Genomic DNA, 15,616 nt, shown 5'->3' on the forward strand with positions numbered 1-15,616 from the left:
TCAGTGGTGCAGCAGCTCACATGATAATGACTTTAGTGACATTGCAGCCATTCTGTGCCTATTATAACGTCCATCTGTAAAGGTGCTTTAAAAGAGCGTTGAATATTCAGTTTCTCTTAGGAGTTTCAAGAAACCCAAACAAACAAAAAAAGACAAAGAAAGAAATGGAATGCAAGGAAAGACATCAGTACTAGTCAGAAATTATAACTGTAAAGAAATTGTTTTTGTATTTTATGCAACCGAAAATGAAAGACGCATACATCTTACTGCACCTGTAGCTGAATTAAAGTTGATTTGATATAATAGAACAAAATGATTGTTTAAATACATGATTATCATGATACTAAAGTGACGTGTCATGTTTATTAATGTATAGTATTTGTCAGCAATAAGAATTATTGTAAGGGAAATTAAATACCAGTGTATTAATGTACCACATAACATCCTTTTATGATATATCATTGGCACTAAATATATTTTATTGAGAAAAAAACCTGTTTAGCTTACTTAATGAAGGTTAAATGAATGGAAGTAAAGCAACCAGTGAAAAAGAAGAAACTCATAAAGGGAAAATGGCGCAAAGCAAAGAAAAGCAAATCAGAGAATGAACCAAATGGACTCATCAAAAATGAGTAATAAAATTATTAAACATACACAGATTGACACAAAACTGCATTTACTTCTCCTTCATTTACACAGATATTGTGTTGGGTCTGACAAAGAATATTACAGACATATTATCATTATCATGGGCAATACATCATGATAGTATCATATTGTGCATAAGTCTGGGATTCCCACCCTAAATAATTAATTCTATAAACACAATCTATCTGTTCATTCTCTAAGATGTGGGGAGGACTTCTGATTGTGGATGAATACATGAGTAAATTGCAGAAATGATAAGCATAAGTAACATTATAGTAGATTATAAATGTGTACTAAAAGCATATGCTTTATATACTGCATGCTCAGTTCATTCAGATTCAAATCAAATCCTGGTTTTCTTCTAACTTTCTCAAACTCAACAGTGATAAACTGAGGTTCTCCTCATTGGCTCTAAATCCACTCCCACAAAAGCTAACAGTTTCACCATTCCCATCGACAACGCCTCTTTCTGCCCTTCCCCGCAGGTCAAGAGTCTGAGTGTCGTCCTCGATGGCACTCAATCATTTCAAACCCACATCTGTAACATCATTCGGTCTGCATACTTCTATCTTTGTAACATCAATCGCCTCCGTTCCTCCCTCATCCCTGCCAGCACCGCCATTCTGCTCCACTCTCCGGTCATCTCCCACCTGGATTGTTGCAACTCCCTTCTCTATGGTCTCCCCCTCAAGTCCCTCCATAAACTCCAACTAGTTCAGTATGCTGTATGCTGTTCTTCACCAATTTCACTGGCTCCCAATCACACACCACATTATTTATAAAACCATGCTGCTAACTTTCAAGGCCCTCCATAACCTCACCCCTACGTACCTCACTGAACTATTTACACATAAACACACCCAGCTGGACTCCCAGATCATCTTCCTCCCTCAACCTTACCATCCCTCCTGCCTGTATGACCACCATGTCCCCTGGCTCTAGAACTCTCTCCCACTCAACATCAGAAAAACTGACCCACTGGACATTTTCAAATTTTCATCTCAAAACCCACCTGTTCAAACAAGCATACTCACATTGACTGCCATTCATCTTTTTTCTTCTGTTTTTTACAATTGCAAAATTTCCTTCTTTTAAATTTCAACATCTCAGTTTTATATTGTTAATGTGAACGCGTCTTAACTTTGTTTCCTTTGTACAGTGTCCCTGGGTGTTTTGAAAGCCGCCTATAAATAAGATATATTATTATTATTATTATTATTATTATTATTATTATGATAAATGCTAAAAATAGACAGACTTAAACTTTGGGGAGTAAAAGTGTGGATTTTTTGAAGCTTTAAAACAATAACTTCCAACAGTATCCCATAATATATCTGTTTCTCCCCCTCAAGCTGGCAAAAGTTTTGAGGAATTTAGTTGGAAAGACACAAACGACTCGCTGTCTTCACTGTGCTTTTTCTAATCTGACATCATGCTCTGAGATGAGAAATTAGTTCTATTATAATTTATGCTACTAAATGTAAAGGACTAAATTCAATAGTTTCAATACGGCTGCAATTTCCCTCAGGTTTCCCGAGTTTTCTCATTTCTTATCTTAATGCAATATCACCTGTAAATACATGCAGCAAAAAAGGTTTTTGGTCACTCTTCATCCTAGTCATTGTGGCCAGGAAGAAATTTCTAAATTAAATTCCACTGTAAGGGATGGAGGACAATAAACACAATCCTGTTCTCAGCGACAATGTATTCTAAAAGGTCAGAGGAGGCTAATATGAGGTTATAGCATCCAGAGTCAGACAAATAAAGTAGATGTCTTGCAACGTCTTCTCAGAATGAGATTGCCTCTTTGTGTTACCGTCCTTCTGCCAGATCTAAACAACAGAACATAGAAAAAACATGAAAGAGAATATAGTACAGAAAACACAAACGCTGTTCTCCACATCTTTTCAACTCAGGCTGCTGAAGCTCATGTTAGCTGCAGCCGAATTGCACAACTTTATTTTGCACATGTGGATTTTGTCCCCCTTTACTTTCACAGACATCAGATTTGGAGAGGATCTGTTTGGACACAAAGGGGAAAATTGCAGTAACAAAACTGCTGAAAGTAAGTGCATGTCAGTGTTGTTTTACTTGAAAAAACTTGAGGACATTTTGTAAACGGTGCCAACAACATCTCAGCTCATTCATGAGTGATATGCCAGCATGATATTGTATTTTGGCAAGTTGCGACAGCTGTGATTTTTATCTCCTGTGACCATAAATCAGTCACAGCAGCTCCTGCAGAAGGTTAATGTTTGCCTCCATCATTTCCCACAATTGCCTCTACTCTTTATGGCAGTATATCTTTATCTAGAAAAGACGATATAGGTTTCTATAAGGCCCAGAGTAAAAGTGGTGCTGAGGAATAATGTATTGAATAAAACAAATATCTGCATAAGCCATAGAGGGAACGCATAATCCAAACACTGAAATAGGAATCAACCCAAATACTACGGCGTCATTCTGCATCCTAACCCTGCTTTATAAACTAATGAGTCTGGGCCAGCAGACACACAAATCACAGAGATGTAATTAGGATATTTCCCCACATTTGGCTTTGTAAAGACAAAAGATTGTTGTCTTAAACTTCAATTGAGCACTTTTTAATGAATTCAATGAACTCAAATCCACCCAAATAATGAAGAATTGCATATTTTCCCCTTGTATTTTATTAAATAATACTTATGTACAAATATATTCATCACAGGACATGTAAAATAATACATTTCAACATGGTGTAAATGGCTTTGGGTGCATCTAGTACAAATATCCAAACTCCACTATGATACTGTAAGTATTCACACAACACTGAGTAAACACACTTGTGAAATTCAAGCATCTGCAACATTTTCTTTTTTAAAAATCAGAGCTTTCCTTTTGATTGCTTGTGACTTCTTTACTAATCTAATCACTCCATTGAATGACACATTTCATCATGACTTCCATAAAGACATGATGCAAGTCGTGTGAACCTGTAAACTGAGGCTTAAAACCAGCCAGATTCAAAGTACAATCATGCAGTTCCCTGAGAGGTTATGAACACCTTACCTACATTGGCAGCTGGTCCTGGGCCAGAGGTAAGCGAGTACAGTCACTGCTTATGCATTACAGTTTTTGTTACCACAAAGTCTTCTCAGCAAAGAGAGCCTCCTGGGATCTTTCCAAGTCTTACAAAAGGAGCCGCTGTTCACTAGCTCCTCCTGTGGTCATAGGCAGTCTCTGCACAGCGCCACCTGGCCTTTGCGATAGTCCCTGCAGGGGCAAAGGCGCTGGTATCTGGGGCTGGAGCCGGCACAGCTGAAGAGCAGCGGGTCCTGCTGCAGGCCACATTCAGCATGTTCTGCTGAGAAGGCAGGGAAGAGGTGGTTCATCTCTGACTCCACTCCTTCACACTGGAATTCCAGTCTGCGAAAAAAGAGGATGAAGACACTGTTTACAATAAAATCAATTAATGTTAGCAGGAACGACAGAAGGTATGCAAGAACATACGAGTTATATATTTAATATTCATGCTACAGTGTGGCCTGCAGATGCTCTAAGAGGGAAGGAGAATAAAACATAGGAAAGGGTGAGTCAGTGTCTTCTTCTGTACTTATACTGTCGCATAATTTTGAAACTAGAAGTGCAAATGAGGTGTGACACTGTTTGGAGGGAATGTTATAGTCAGAATGTGTTGTTTGCAGGATGAGTTCCATCCATGAGATGAATTATTAAGATGGTTCCAACAAAACATTACATTTCACAAAATAATCAGTAAGATCCAGCACACAACATCGTTTGTTGTTTAAGATCAAAAATGTACTTTCTTTTAAACATCAAAGTTGGCACGAATCAGCAATGTTTTAAGAGAATTTTAAACTACATTTCATGTTACCATCAAAACATGTGTATTGTTTTGAATTTTTTTCACCACTGAACGATTTACCAGAAAAATTGCGATTTATTTATTTTTTCTGTCATTCTGTTTCTGGTTAAATGTAGATATTTTTTAATATGAAATTCACACATAACTTGATTATTTTTGTTAAAAATTCAGCACTATTTTTCTTTCGCTGTGTATCATCAGGAGAAACTGATTTCAAATTTGTTTTTTTGAAGTAACTTTTAATTTTGAACATAAAAAAATCTACTTTTGTCTTTGTTTCAGTCATTTAGATTCTACATACACTACCGCTCAAAAGTTTGGGGTCACTTAGAAATGTCTTTTGTTATAATCCAGTATTACTTTTCCTTTGCCATGTGTCATCAGGAGCGAATGAAGAGGTAACCAATGTGATTGCCACGTACCAAATTATTCAAAGGTAAAAAGATCTTACGCGCTAAAGGCCTCCTTAATGTTGATGAAACGGTACAAGGCGGGTTCACAAATTAGTCCTGCACTCTGGCACGCCTTCACACACGACTGACCCTCCAGTGAAGCCAGAAGCCGAAGTGCGCTGAGCGGAGGCCAGAATGAAAAGGAACTGGCGTTGGAGGCCCAGGTCAGGATCCTGGAATTAGGCAGCAGGATGAAAGGACTGGGAGGACTGCCTGGCCAAACCCGAGACGAGTTTACTGGAGGAAACGGAGCTTCAGGGGAGCAAAAATCCTGCGGGTGCAAAGGTAAAATGACATTATTGTGCCTGGCTACTAAAATAAACACACATATGGAGCAGTGAGAAATTATACATTCAACCTGGCAACATGTACAATTTCTGGATCTGAGACGATCCTACTGAAATAACCATTAAAATACAAAGGTGCTGATCAGAACTGACAAGTCCTCGTCAACCTTCCAAGAACTGATATTGATGCAGTTATGCCTCCGAATAACAAAAGAGATTTTGGAGGCAGAATTAGGCTCTGGTGAGCGCTCTGATTAGATCCCCCTCCAGCTGGGGCTATTCATAAAACCCAGGTAATAACATTTCTCTGACATGTCCCCCTGGCCTCCAGACCCGTTTATTAAACAGGCTCCTAGTGCCCGCAAGCAATAACCAGGCTTCCAATCTTTCCATCTCTGCTGCACCTCCCCTACTAAATACAGACATCCACGATCACACACAGCCACACAGCCACACAACTCATTACGAAAATAAGACAGTATGAAAAAGGGGAAAAGGTTAAGAGTCAAATAAGAAAAGCACACGTGTTCTTTGCTCTTAAATTCTAAGTAGCTATTTCTATTTTGTTAACTGATTCATGGCTCCTGGCACTGGCCCACTCTGTGATGACCTTTTTTAACAACTGTTCAACCCAACACACAGAGCGATGTTAAATTAGTCACAGAAATGCAAATCGAACAAATCAGACACAAGCATAAAACAATCATATTGTGATAATTAAAGCTTGCTAAGAGTTTTTTATTTTTATTTTTTTCATTTATCACAGCTGGTTTATCTTTGAAACGCTGAAATCATCAGTAGGTTTCAAATCAATCCAATCTCAAATTCATCTTTTCACATTTGCCTGCAGTAAGGAAAAGCAGGATTTGCTGAATTCATTTCTCCAAAAATGTTTCACTCCTTTCACTCCTGTGTGAGAGTGGACGACTCCCTCTAGCCCAACATATTATAACGCATTTTTAGTAATTCAACGCTACGGTTAGCAACCAATCGTAGATTGCTTTTCTGAAGAATTAACTTAAATATCAATCAAGTAATTAGTTTGCTATATAATTAAATAACCACTCCAATATTACACAATAAATTCATATATAAATTATGCAAAATGCCCTATATACACTATACACTATATACACGCTCAAGTTTGGGGTCACTTAGAAATCTCATTATTTTGAAAGAAAAGCATTTTTTTCAATGAAGATAAATTATTCAGATATTGTTAATGTGGAAAATTACTGTTCTAGCTGAAAACAGCAAATTTTCAATGGAATATCTACATAGGACTACGGAAGTCCATTTCCAGCAACCATCACTCCTGTGTTCTAATGCTACATTGTGTTAGCTAATGGTGTTGAAAGGCTCATTGGTGTTTACAAAACCCTTTTGCAAATATGTTAGCACATGAATAAAAGTGTGTTTTCATGGAAAACATGAAATTGCCCGGGTGATCTGAAACTTTTGAACGGTAGTGAAGGTCAACTTTAACTCATTTGGAGCAACTTCAATGAAGATAGAGCAACTTCAATAAAAATGGAGCAACTTTAACCAATATGGAGAAACTTTAACTAATGTATGGCAACTTTAATTCATTTTGAGCAACTTTAAATGATATAGAGCAACTTTAACTCATTAAGAGCAACTTTAACTAATATAGAGCAACTTACACATAGACCACCTTTAACTAATAATATCAACTTCAGCTAATATTGAGCAACTTTAACTAATGCAGAACAGCTTTAACAAATAGAGAGCAACTTAATTCATGTACACTACTGTTCAAAAGTTTGGGGTCACTTAGAATTGCCCTTATTTTAGACAGAAAATGACTATAACATTAAATTAATCCGAAATCCAGTCTAGATGTTGTTAATGTGGTAAATGACTATTCCAGCTGTAAGCGGCTGACTTTTAATGGAATATCTACATAGGGCTACAGAGGCCCATTTCCAGCAACCATCACTTCTTTGTTCGATGGTACATTGTGTTAGCTAATGGAGTTGAAAGGCTAACTGATGATTAGAAAACCCTTGTGCAATTATGCTAGCACATGTTTTCATGGAAAACATGAAATTGCTTGGGTAACCCCAAACCTTTGAATGGCAGTGTATGCTTTGCTGTATGTGCCATCACAGAGTCACCGGCCTATGAGTGTCACAGAGCAACTTGAGCTTAGCCAGAGGACAGAGTTGAGAGGGTGTCAAAGGGAGATAACAAGGAGGAGGGACTCATTCAGAAAAAGAGGAAAAATGAGACTAAAAGATGTGTGTAACTTAAAAACTTAGAAATAACATTGGAAAAAAAGTCTGAAATGGGGAGAGAGAGGTTAAGGAAAGTGGTAGAAGGGGAAGGGAGGAGAGTCTGATTGGGAGTATGCCCTTGTACACAGCAGGCAGCTAGTCACAGTCAGTCACAGCAAGCTGAGAGAGAGAGAGAGTGAGAGAGAGAGAGAGAGAGAGAGAGAGAGAGAGAGTGTGTGTGTGTGTGTGTGTGTGTGTGTGTGTGTGTGTGTGTGTGTGTGTGTGTGTGTGTGTGTGTGTGTGTGTGTGTGTGTGTGTGTGTGTGTGTGTGTGTGTATTATTTCTGACAGCAGGGGGGAGCAGGTGTCAGAACAGAGCAGAGGCTACAACATTTCCTTAACCTGCCACTGCCAGACAATATAGCAACCATCACAACATGACAGATGCGGCAGAGGATGACAACATCTGTAAATACACTGCACAGAAATGTGTGTGTGTGTCCAGTGGATGTGTATGTGTGTGTGTGTGTGTGTGTGTTTTCAGTTTTTAGGGGATATTCTGTTGATTTTTTGTCATGTTGGGTAGTAGGAATACCAAAAACTACAATAGTGGAAGACACAGTCATATCTCAACTTGATTATTCATTGATTCCCATTTTGATGTGTGCATAAAGTTGGATAACAAGCCCATTATATATGAGCCATCGCCAAATTTTCTCTTTCATCACCGAGTTTCATGAGTATCATTGAGAACAAGACGACATGGTCATCAATATCCCCCGCCACATGTGATGTCTGTGAGTCTACATCCAAAATAGTGATCAAGGGCCATAACTCTGTTAAATATTATCGCACAGGTCTCATTTTCGAACTTGATCAAGGTGTCCATGGTGTGAAGCTACACACTAAATTTCGTAATCCTAGCTGTAATAGTTTCCGAGAAAAGCTGTCCCCTTCATGTCGGACGGACAGACGGACGCACGGATGGACAGACGGACGCACGGATGGACAGACGGACGCACGGACGGACAGACAGACGCACGGACGGACAGACGGACGCACGGAAGCACGGACGGACGGACGGACGGACGGAGGCCAAACCTATATCCCCCTTTTCCACTTCGTGGAGGCGGGGGATAATAATTAGTCACTTTGCTAGTCTATTAAGCTTGCAGCTGGCTCTCGCAAGAAAAGGAGTTGACCCAGGGAGTGAAGCAGAGAAATTACTACCCCAGAAAGGCAACCTTCAAGGGTGCAATATATTAGATTTTGAACATAAATATAACCTTTGCATAGCAGCAAAAAGTTCTGTCCAGATATAGCAGATTAATGGCATCCTCAGAGAATAAAGTCACATGCTCTGTTTGTGTGTTGCAACTCGAGATTTTCTGTCTCGTATTTTGGTAGTCAGTCAAATGCATGAGGTTGTACATGTGGGTCCCTCCCATTGAAATTGTTGGCCCTTGACGCATTTATAAACAGACCAACAGGAAAATCCAACACTGCATTGCAAAAGTGCAGTCTAGAGTGTTTAGCTAGTGCTCCTAAAATCAAATAATGTCTTTTTTTAACAGCATTTTTTTAATCTAAGTGTCCTCATTTAGTTTAAGTCGCTTATTTCATTCATTTTAGTGACAACTCCTTATTTTGTCATAAGATGTCTTAACCATACTTGTGAAATTTGTAGTTCAGCAATTTTGTTTCCATTCCTCTTTGTACATTCTGCTTTTTTATAATTGTGCATTAAAGTATCAAGTACATACATCTTGAGATTTGATGCAGCAGTGTTTAGTGAGTGAGTTTATATAGGTTGGGTTTCCATGGTTCTAACAATACACTACGGACAGATCTCTGTTCTCATATCTTTCCCTAATATATGTGGTTACAGATGAGGCTTGGTATTGGGTGTATATCCAGGAACAGAGACGCTACTAAAGGATCACACAAGTATTAACTGAATATTATAGGGATATTATACTCAGCAGTGTGTCTCTATAAGCCACTTGTTCTTCAGCACATTGCTATTGGACATTTAAACTACACTACTTTCGACCCAATCAGCCCAAACCCATGATAGTTGTTATCAAATTTGCCCAAACCTGCTCGAGCTGCAGCTTTTGGGCCAACCTATTCAATACTAGTATGCAAGGAGACAAAAATAACTGGCTTGAAACATGACAAAATTAAGAAACTGAACATGATGACTGACAGCTTGGTTTAGATGTGTCTGTTCAAAGATATGTAGAAACAATAAACAAGTAAAAATGCTGCAGAAAGACTTGAGGAAACACAATGGATCGGCTGAGGAACAAAGATCCAACATGCAGCATCAAGCTCCACCAAAACACTTCAAGCTCTACAGCAGCCAATTAGTTCCTGTCTCCTGTCAACAAAAGAGCTGAGACAACTTGCAAAGAAGATTGATCTAATGAGCAGAGGTGATCCTCTGTGCTTTCAACCTTCTGCTAAAATGCTATGCTGTTTCTCCTTGTTAATAATCTGCTCAAGTATTGCTATTTGTCTCTATTAAAACACATCCTTAAAATTGGGACACAGTAGGTGGTTGATGAAGGTGATTTTTTAAAACTAAACCAGAAAATTCAAAGTGCTTCAGAAGTTGAAGTTTGGTCACAACAGAAGGACACAAAGGAAGGCAGTTGTAGCTTATTCCAGTATTGATCCATTGTCAGAACAAGAACTCCTACTTGTGATGCACAATATCCCTTATTTACTTTCAAATCCAATACCAAGACTGGTATCGTCAATATTGTTATTGACATTTGTCATGAACAAATGATTCATGAGTTTGAAGAAGAGGAATAAAAAATATCCATATCATTTCCTAGGCATCTTGTGAGAGTTGCTACTTCTGAAGAATCCTGTACAAAGAATACAGATACACCAATGAAGCTACATTACTTTGTATGTTGAAAAACTTTTTTTAAACAGGTTTTAACTGTAATTTACAGATTTTCCCTATTTTGTTAAACTACAGATAATATCTAATAAAATTACAGAAACAGTATTACCTTAATTGTTAATTGTAAAAAAAAAAAACTAAAAACAAAATATCAGGTAAAACATAAAAATCTCTATTATAATTTGTTCTTATACAATGTTTGACTATGTAGTTACACTATTCTTTTTATTGTATTTGAATCCTCTAAAAATATCAATACTTTCCAAATGTTTGCAGTTATTTGAAGGTAGAATCATGCATATTAAGGATTGAAAAATGGTAATTATGAAATATTCTTGATTGATGTTTGGGCTGCACAGTGGTTAGTGGTTAGCACATTCGCCTTGCAGCAAGAAGATCCCGGTTCGAATCCTGGGGTGGGCCTGGGATCTTTCTACATGGAGTTTGCATGTTCTCCCTGTGCATGTGTGGGTTTTCTCCGGGTACTCCGGCTTCCTCCCACAGTCCAAAAATATGCTGAGATTAATTGACTATTCTAAACTGCCCGTAGGTGTGAATGTGAGTGTGATTGTTTGTCTGTATATGTAGTCCTGCGACAGACTGGCGACCTGTCCAGGGTGTCCCCTCCCTTCACCCGAGTCAGCTGAGATAGGCTCCAGCCCCCCAGCGACCCTAGTGAGGATAAAGCGGTGTATTGAGAGTGGATGGATGGATGATTGATGTTTCACAGATTTTCCCTGTTTTCTTAAATTACAGATAATTTCTAACAAAATCACAGAATCAGTATTTACTTCGATGGTAATCATAAAAAACAGGTCAAAACAATACATACTGTACACACTAAATATATGTATTAGAATTTGCTCTTTAACAATGTTTGACTGTGAAATTACACAGTTTTTACTGTATTTAAATCAGCAAAAACTTGTTATTTAGAAGAAAAACACATGTAAGTTCAGCATTAAAAAATGGTAATTTATTGCTGGCTTATTTGACAGATGTTTTACCAGATATTTAAAAGGTTTTTCCTTGTTTGACAGATATACCTTTTTGCACAACAATTTTAACATTTGGTACAATAAAGAAACCTTGAATCTTGAGATAATATCTACGAAACACAGCTATTACACATGTTAACTGTAAAAATTTTTTTACAAATCACAATTTGTTCTTTCTAAGTGTGTGACTGTAAAAGGACACTGTCTTATTGTATGTAAATCAGCCAAAAAATAAGATTACTTTACAAATGTTTTGTCAATGTTTTTAAAGTTACAGTATTCCTCCAGTTTTTAATGGATCTTGTCCTGATTGATTTTTACAATGTTTTATTTTGCTGTGCTCCCTGTGTGCCTGTTTTCATACACGACTTCATTCATGTGTCCATGTTTTAATGTTGTTATTTTGTATCCCTTATTAATCCCACGAGGGGAAATTCAGATTTTCGCATATCCTCCCATCTGGGGGGGGGGGTCAGAGCACAGGGTCAGCCGCGGTACAGCGCCCCTGGAGCAGGAAGGGTTAAGGGCCTTGCTCAAGGCGTCACATTCGTCACACACACTGATGGCGGGAGCTGCAAGGCGCTAACCACGACCCATCAGGAGCAATTAGGTGTTAGGTGTCTTGCTCAGGGACATCTCGACATGATCACGACGGGCCGAGGATCGAACCGGAACCCTCGCAAGAAGGCCAGTCTACCCACTGAGCTATGCCACCCCTATTATCTGTATAAACCAGTGATTGGAAACTGATTGATATTGCTTGCTTACTAAACTGCAGTAATTTCAGTAACAAATTACTGCACTGCACTATGTATTTCACATTCTATTATCAGCTCTGGTTGCTGGACGCCATTAACACTTGAAAAGGGCAACAGTAGTTGAGCCAGACACAAATAACTGAACAATTAATTTTCAGGCCCACATTCCATTTTTGTGGTTTATTCACAACACAAAACCGTGAGCATCCTACCCCACTGGGAGGCAAAGAATGCACCATCAAAATCCGATATTATTGTGATACTGTTGTGCTGATTATTATGATTATCCCTGCTGATTTGAGTTTTGAGACTCACCTGGTTTTGAATATAGGCATGAACCCTTTCAAGCATTCCCTCACAGGTGTACTCGTAGGGCAGGAACGGCTTCACCTGCAGACACAGATGTGCATACAGATGAAGAAACAGCGGTGTGCATCTACAGAACCGAACGACTGTAATCACAGGAACTGAGCATCTGATAGTTAATCAAAGTTGACATGTTCATTAGCGTAATTGTGAAAGGCTTATATCATGCCACAAGCCTCACATTAAAATCAATGACCTAATACATCACAGGTGACAGCTTTGAAAATTGATTTCATTATTTTTAGTGATGACTACATCAATATGTCAAACAGTGGATTAAACTGACAGCAGACCACAGGTCAGCTCGCACTGGTGAGGCTGTTTTGGTGTAGTTTGGGTCCTTTGGCTGCAGTTACCAGTGTTGCTGTAAACGCGCATCACTCATTGTCTGATTTTGGATGACAGATAATGTATTAAAATTCATAGAGAGAACACTGATCAATAGTCTTTCTTATTCTTTCTTGTATTTCCTGCAAACACAGTCAGAAGGAACACAGCAGTAACACCAAAAAAGTCACTTGTTATGAAAAAATGCCTGTAGGTTGGCATCTTTGGAGACAGTTTTACATTAATTACTGCATTTTAAACCTTTTGTGGCTTGATAGTATCTGTAGCTATGAAATCTATCAGGATAGAATACATTCTGTCAGGATTTCCTTTGCAGGCTCCCCTCTGAACGTCTCCCATGGTAGCTAAACAGAGATTTTACTGTTTACTATCACGCCACCAAAGCACTCAAGCTTTTAAATTGATAAATGGTTCCTTTTAGTGTTGTGTTCCTTTTAGCACTCTCTTATTACTTTATTTCATCTGAGTTTAATGAAATGTATCTGGCACTTCATCAGCTATTCTGCAATGCAATTTGCCTTTTGGGCATCTTTATATAATAGAATCCAAGCAAGTCAGAGACAGAAAAAAAATGCTTCAGGGAGGGTGATTTGAATTCAGCAGCAGAAAACATTCTTTAAATGACTGTTCAATTTATATTTCACGTTGCTTGGCCAGAAAAAGATGTCGGCAACATTCATTATTTCATGCCATCATTGATGACATAAAAAAGAAATTTGTCTAAGTTCCTGAGGCATGTTATGCCGATAGCTGCCATGTCCAGAGAAAAAAAAAGCACACGAGCCCAGCTGGCGAGGTAGATGAAGCAGGTGTTACAGACATTTTAGTACTTCTTAATCAGTTGCTGTTTCTTCGCCTCCATCAAGAGCTGTTGACATGGTGCCATTAAAATCTGAGCCAACAGTTTTTCAGACTGACAGAAGAAGCTGTCTAACATTGATAAATAAGAGCAGCAGCACTATGAACTACCCTCCCCAAACCGTGTCTAAAGATGTGAGTAAAACCATTAAATGCTGAGCGGGCTGTGAATACATATAAGGAAATTCAGCATTTAGTATCTAGACTACTACTTCTGCTACACTGGATTCCATATATACATTTACATAATTTTGTACTGGGATTTTCTGATAAGATTAAAAATCACATTACATACAACAGTCAGCCACAACATTAAAACCACTGATAAATTAGGTGTATAACATTGATCATCTCATTGCAATGCGATGTTCTGCTGATAAAGGTTTGGTCCTGACATTCATGTCAATGTTACTTTGACATGCATCACACACATCAACAGTGGTTTTCAGAAATACTAGAGGGCAAAAGCTGTTACTAGATGTTGTAACAGCTTCTCTACACTGCAAAAACCTCTCAGGAACAAATTGAGGAACATGACCAAGGCCTCCATACGCCCTAGATCTGTAGGATGCACCGGCACAAGCCCTGATCCGCCAAGGAACCACTTTTGCAACCCAGAGAAACCAAAGGATTCACAATAATATGGTTTTAATGTTGTGGTTGATCGATGTATGCTAAACTACTATTGTTTAAGTGGCAAATAAATCAAGTTTTTTGCTTTACTATCCTGAGTTTCACGACAAAGTTCCTACCACGCGCATGCTAGTGTCGTAATCTAAACACCACTATTAGCTAGCTAAGCTGAGCACAAATGCTGGGAATAGGAGACAACAGTCTGGTTGGAAACGTCAAAAGACAAAAAAACAAGCATGATCAAAACCCTGAACAGAAATTTAAGACATAATCCACAATGACAAAAGTGGTGGTTGCATGACAAGTCTCGCCTTCCACTCAAAAAACTGAATCATCTGCTTTATATCCACCAAACCAGGAACCATCCAGCAAATCGTGTTGCTGCAGTAATGCAATCACACTTTGGGAAATGGATGCTTTTTAAACTGTATTTTAGGACAAAGTCACCAAACTTTGTAAGCATTTTTTCTCTCTTTTTCATTAGATTTGACTGGTGAGTTTCCTACATGCTGTTTTTATGTTGTGCGAACCACTGAATGTGCAGTTGTGGCTCTCCAACATTCATTTAGATGGGGATCTGGTCTTGTTAGCTGAAAATAACAGCCTGGAGGCATTACCAAGATGGCTGTCAAGTGGCGAGACTTGTTCTAGATGGACTTTGGCCTGGTTTTGTCCAGCGGTAAGAAAAATCCACATCAACTCACTAATTACCATGTCTGCACAAAACCTGAAGTGTAGTAAAGGCAACAAGTTGCCAGGTTTCCAGCAGAGACCGCAGGAAATTACTGTTCCCAGCCAAGAAATAGTCCGACACATAGAAAATAAATATATACTACATATGTTTAGCATTTCTCTACTTCTGTCTTGTTGGATTTCCACTAATAGGTATAGCCATAATGAGTGCACATGTTCAGCATTCCCCCCACAATCACAGCTGACAAATTACATCTGTTTTAGTTCAGCTTTGTCAGAATTAATTATTCATGTTTGTAGCAGTAATACTTGTCAAGCCTACAAAAAATACAACACTTTTTTTCTGTTCTGCTCTGTCCACTTGCAAAGTAATAACTGATTCAATTGATTAGTGTTGTTTTTTTTCCTTTCACAAGGATCTGCATTTTACAAATTTATCAGTTCCACAACTTCTTTTTGCCTCTATCAGCAGGAAACATAAGGTCTATTTAGCACACCTGGCAGGTAGAGGCATATGTGCGTTTTGGCACCATGAGAGACTTGGCAGTAGCTCT

General features: G+C 38.5%; 1 protein-coding gene across 2 annotated transcripts in view; it reads right to left on the reverse strand.

The window, feature by feature from the left end:
* Positions 1-659: 659 nt before the first annotated feature.
* The window catches only part of LOC110961470 (alpha-1,6-mannosylglycoprotein 6-beta-N-acetylglucosaminyltransferase B), an 84,286-nt gene continuing 69,329 nt past the window's right edge, over positions 660-15,616 (reverse strand). The window contains exons 16-19 of one of the 2 annotated variants that reach the window (XR_007938730.1): positions 12,480-12,554; positions 4,965-5,236; positions 3,697-4,053; positions 660-2,480 (exon numbers count right to left, since the gene is read on the reverse strand). Coding sequence is in view for 1 of the 2 variants with exons in the window: in XM_022209095.2 (XP_022064787.2) it covers positions 3,855-4,053; positions 4,965-5,236; positions 12,480-12,554 (546 nt within the window). In the remaining variant the exon portion in view is untranslated. Of the gene's footprint in view, positions 2,481-3,299; positions 4,054-4,964; positions 5,237-12,479; positions 12,555-15,616 lie in introns of those variants that run through there. The other variant, XM_022209095.2, reaches the window with a different exon arrangement.

Source organism: Acanthochromis polyacanthus, chromosome 21, assembly GCF_021347895.1.
Source record: "Acanthochromis polyacanthus isolate Apoly-LR-REF ecotype Palm Island chromosome 21, KAUST_Apoly_ChrSc, whole genome shotgun sequence".
Classification (NCBI taxonomy): domain Eukaryota; kingdom Metazoa; phylum Chordata; class Actinopteri; family Pomacentridae; genus Acanthochromis; species Acanthochromis polyacanthus.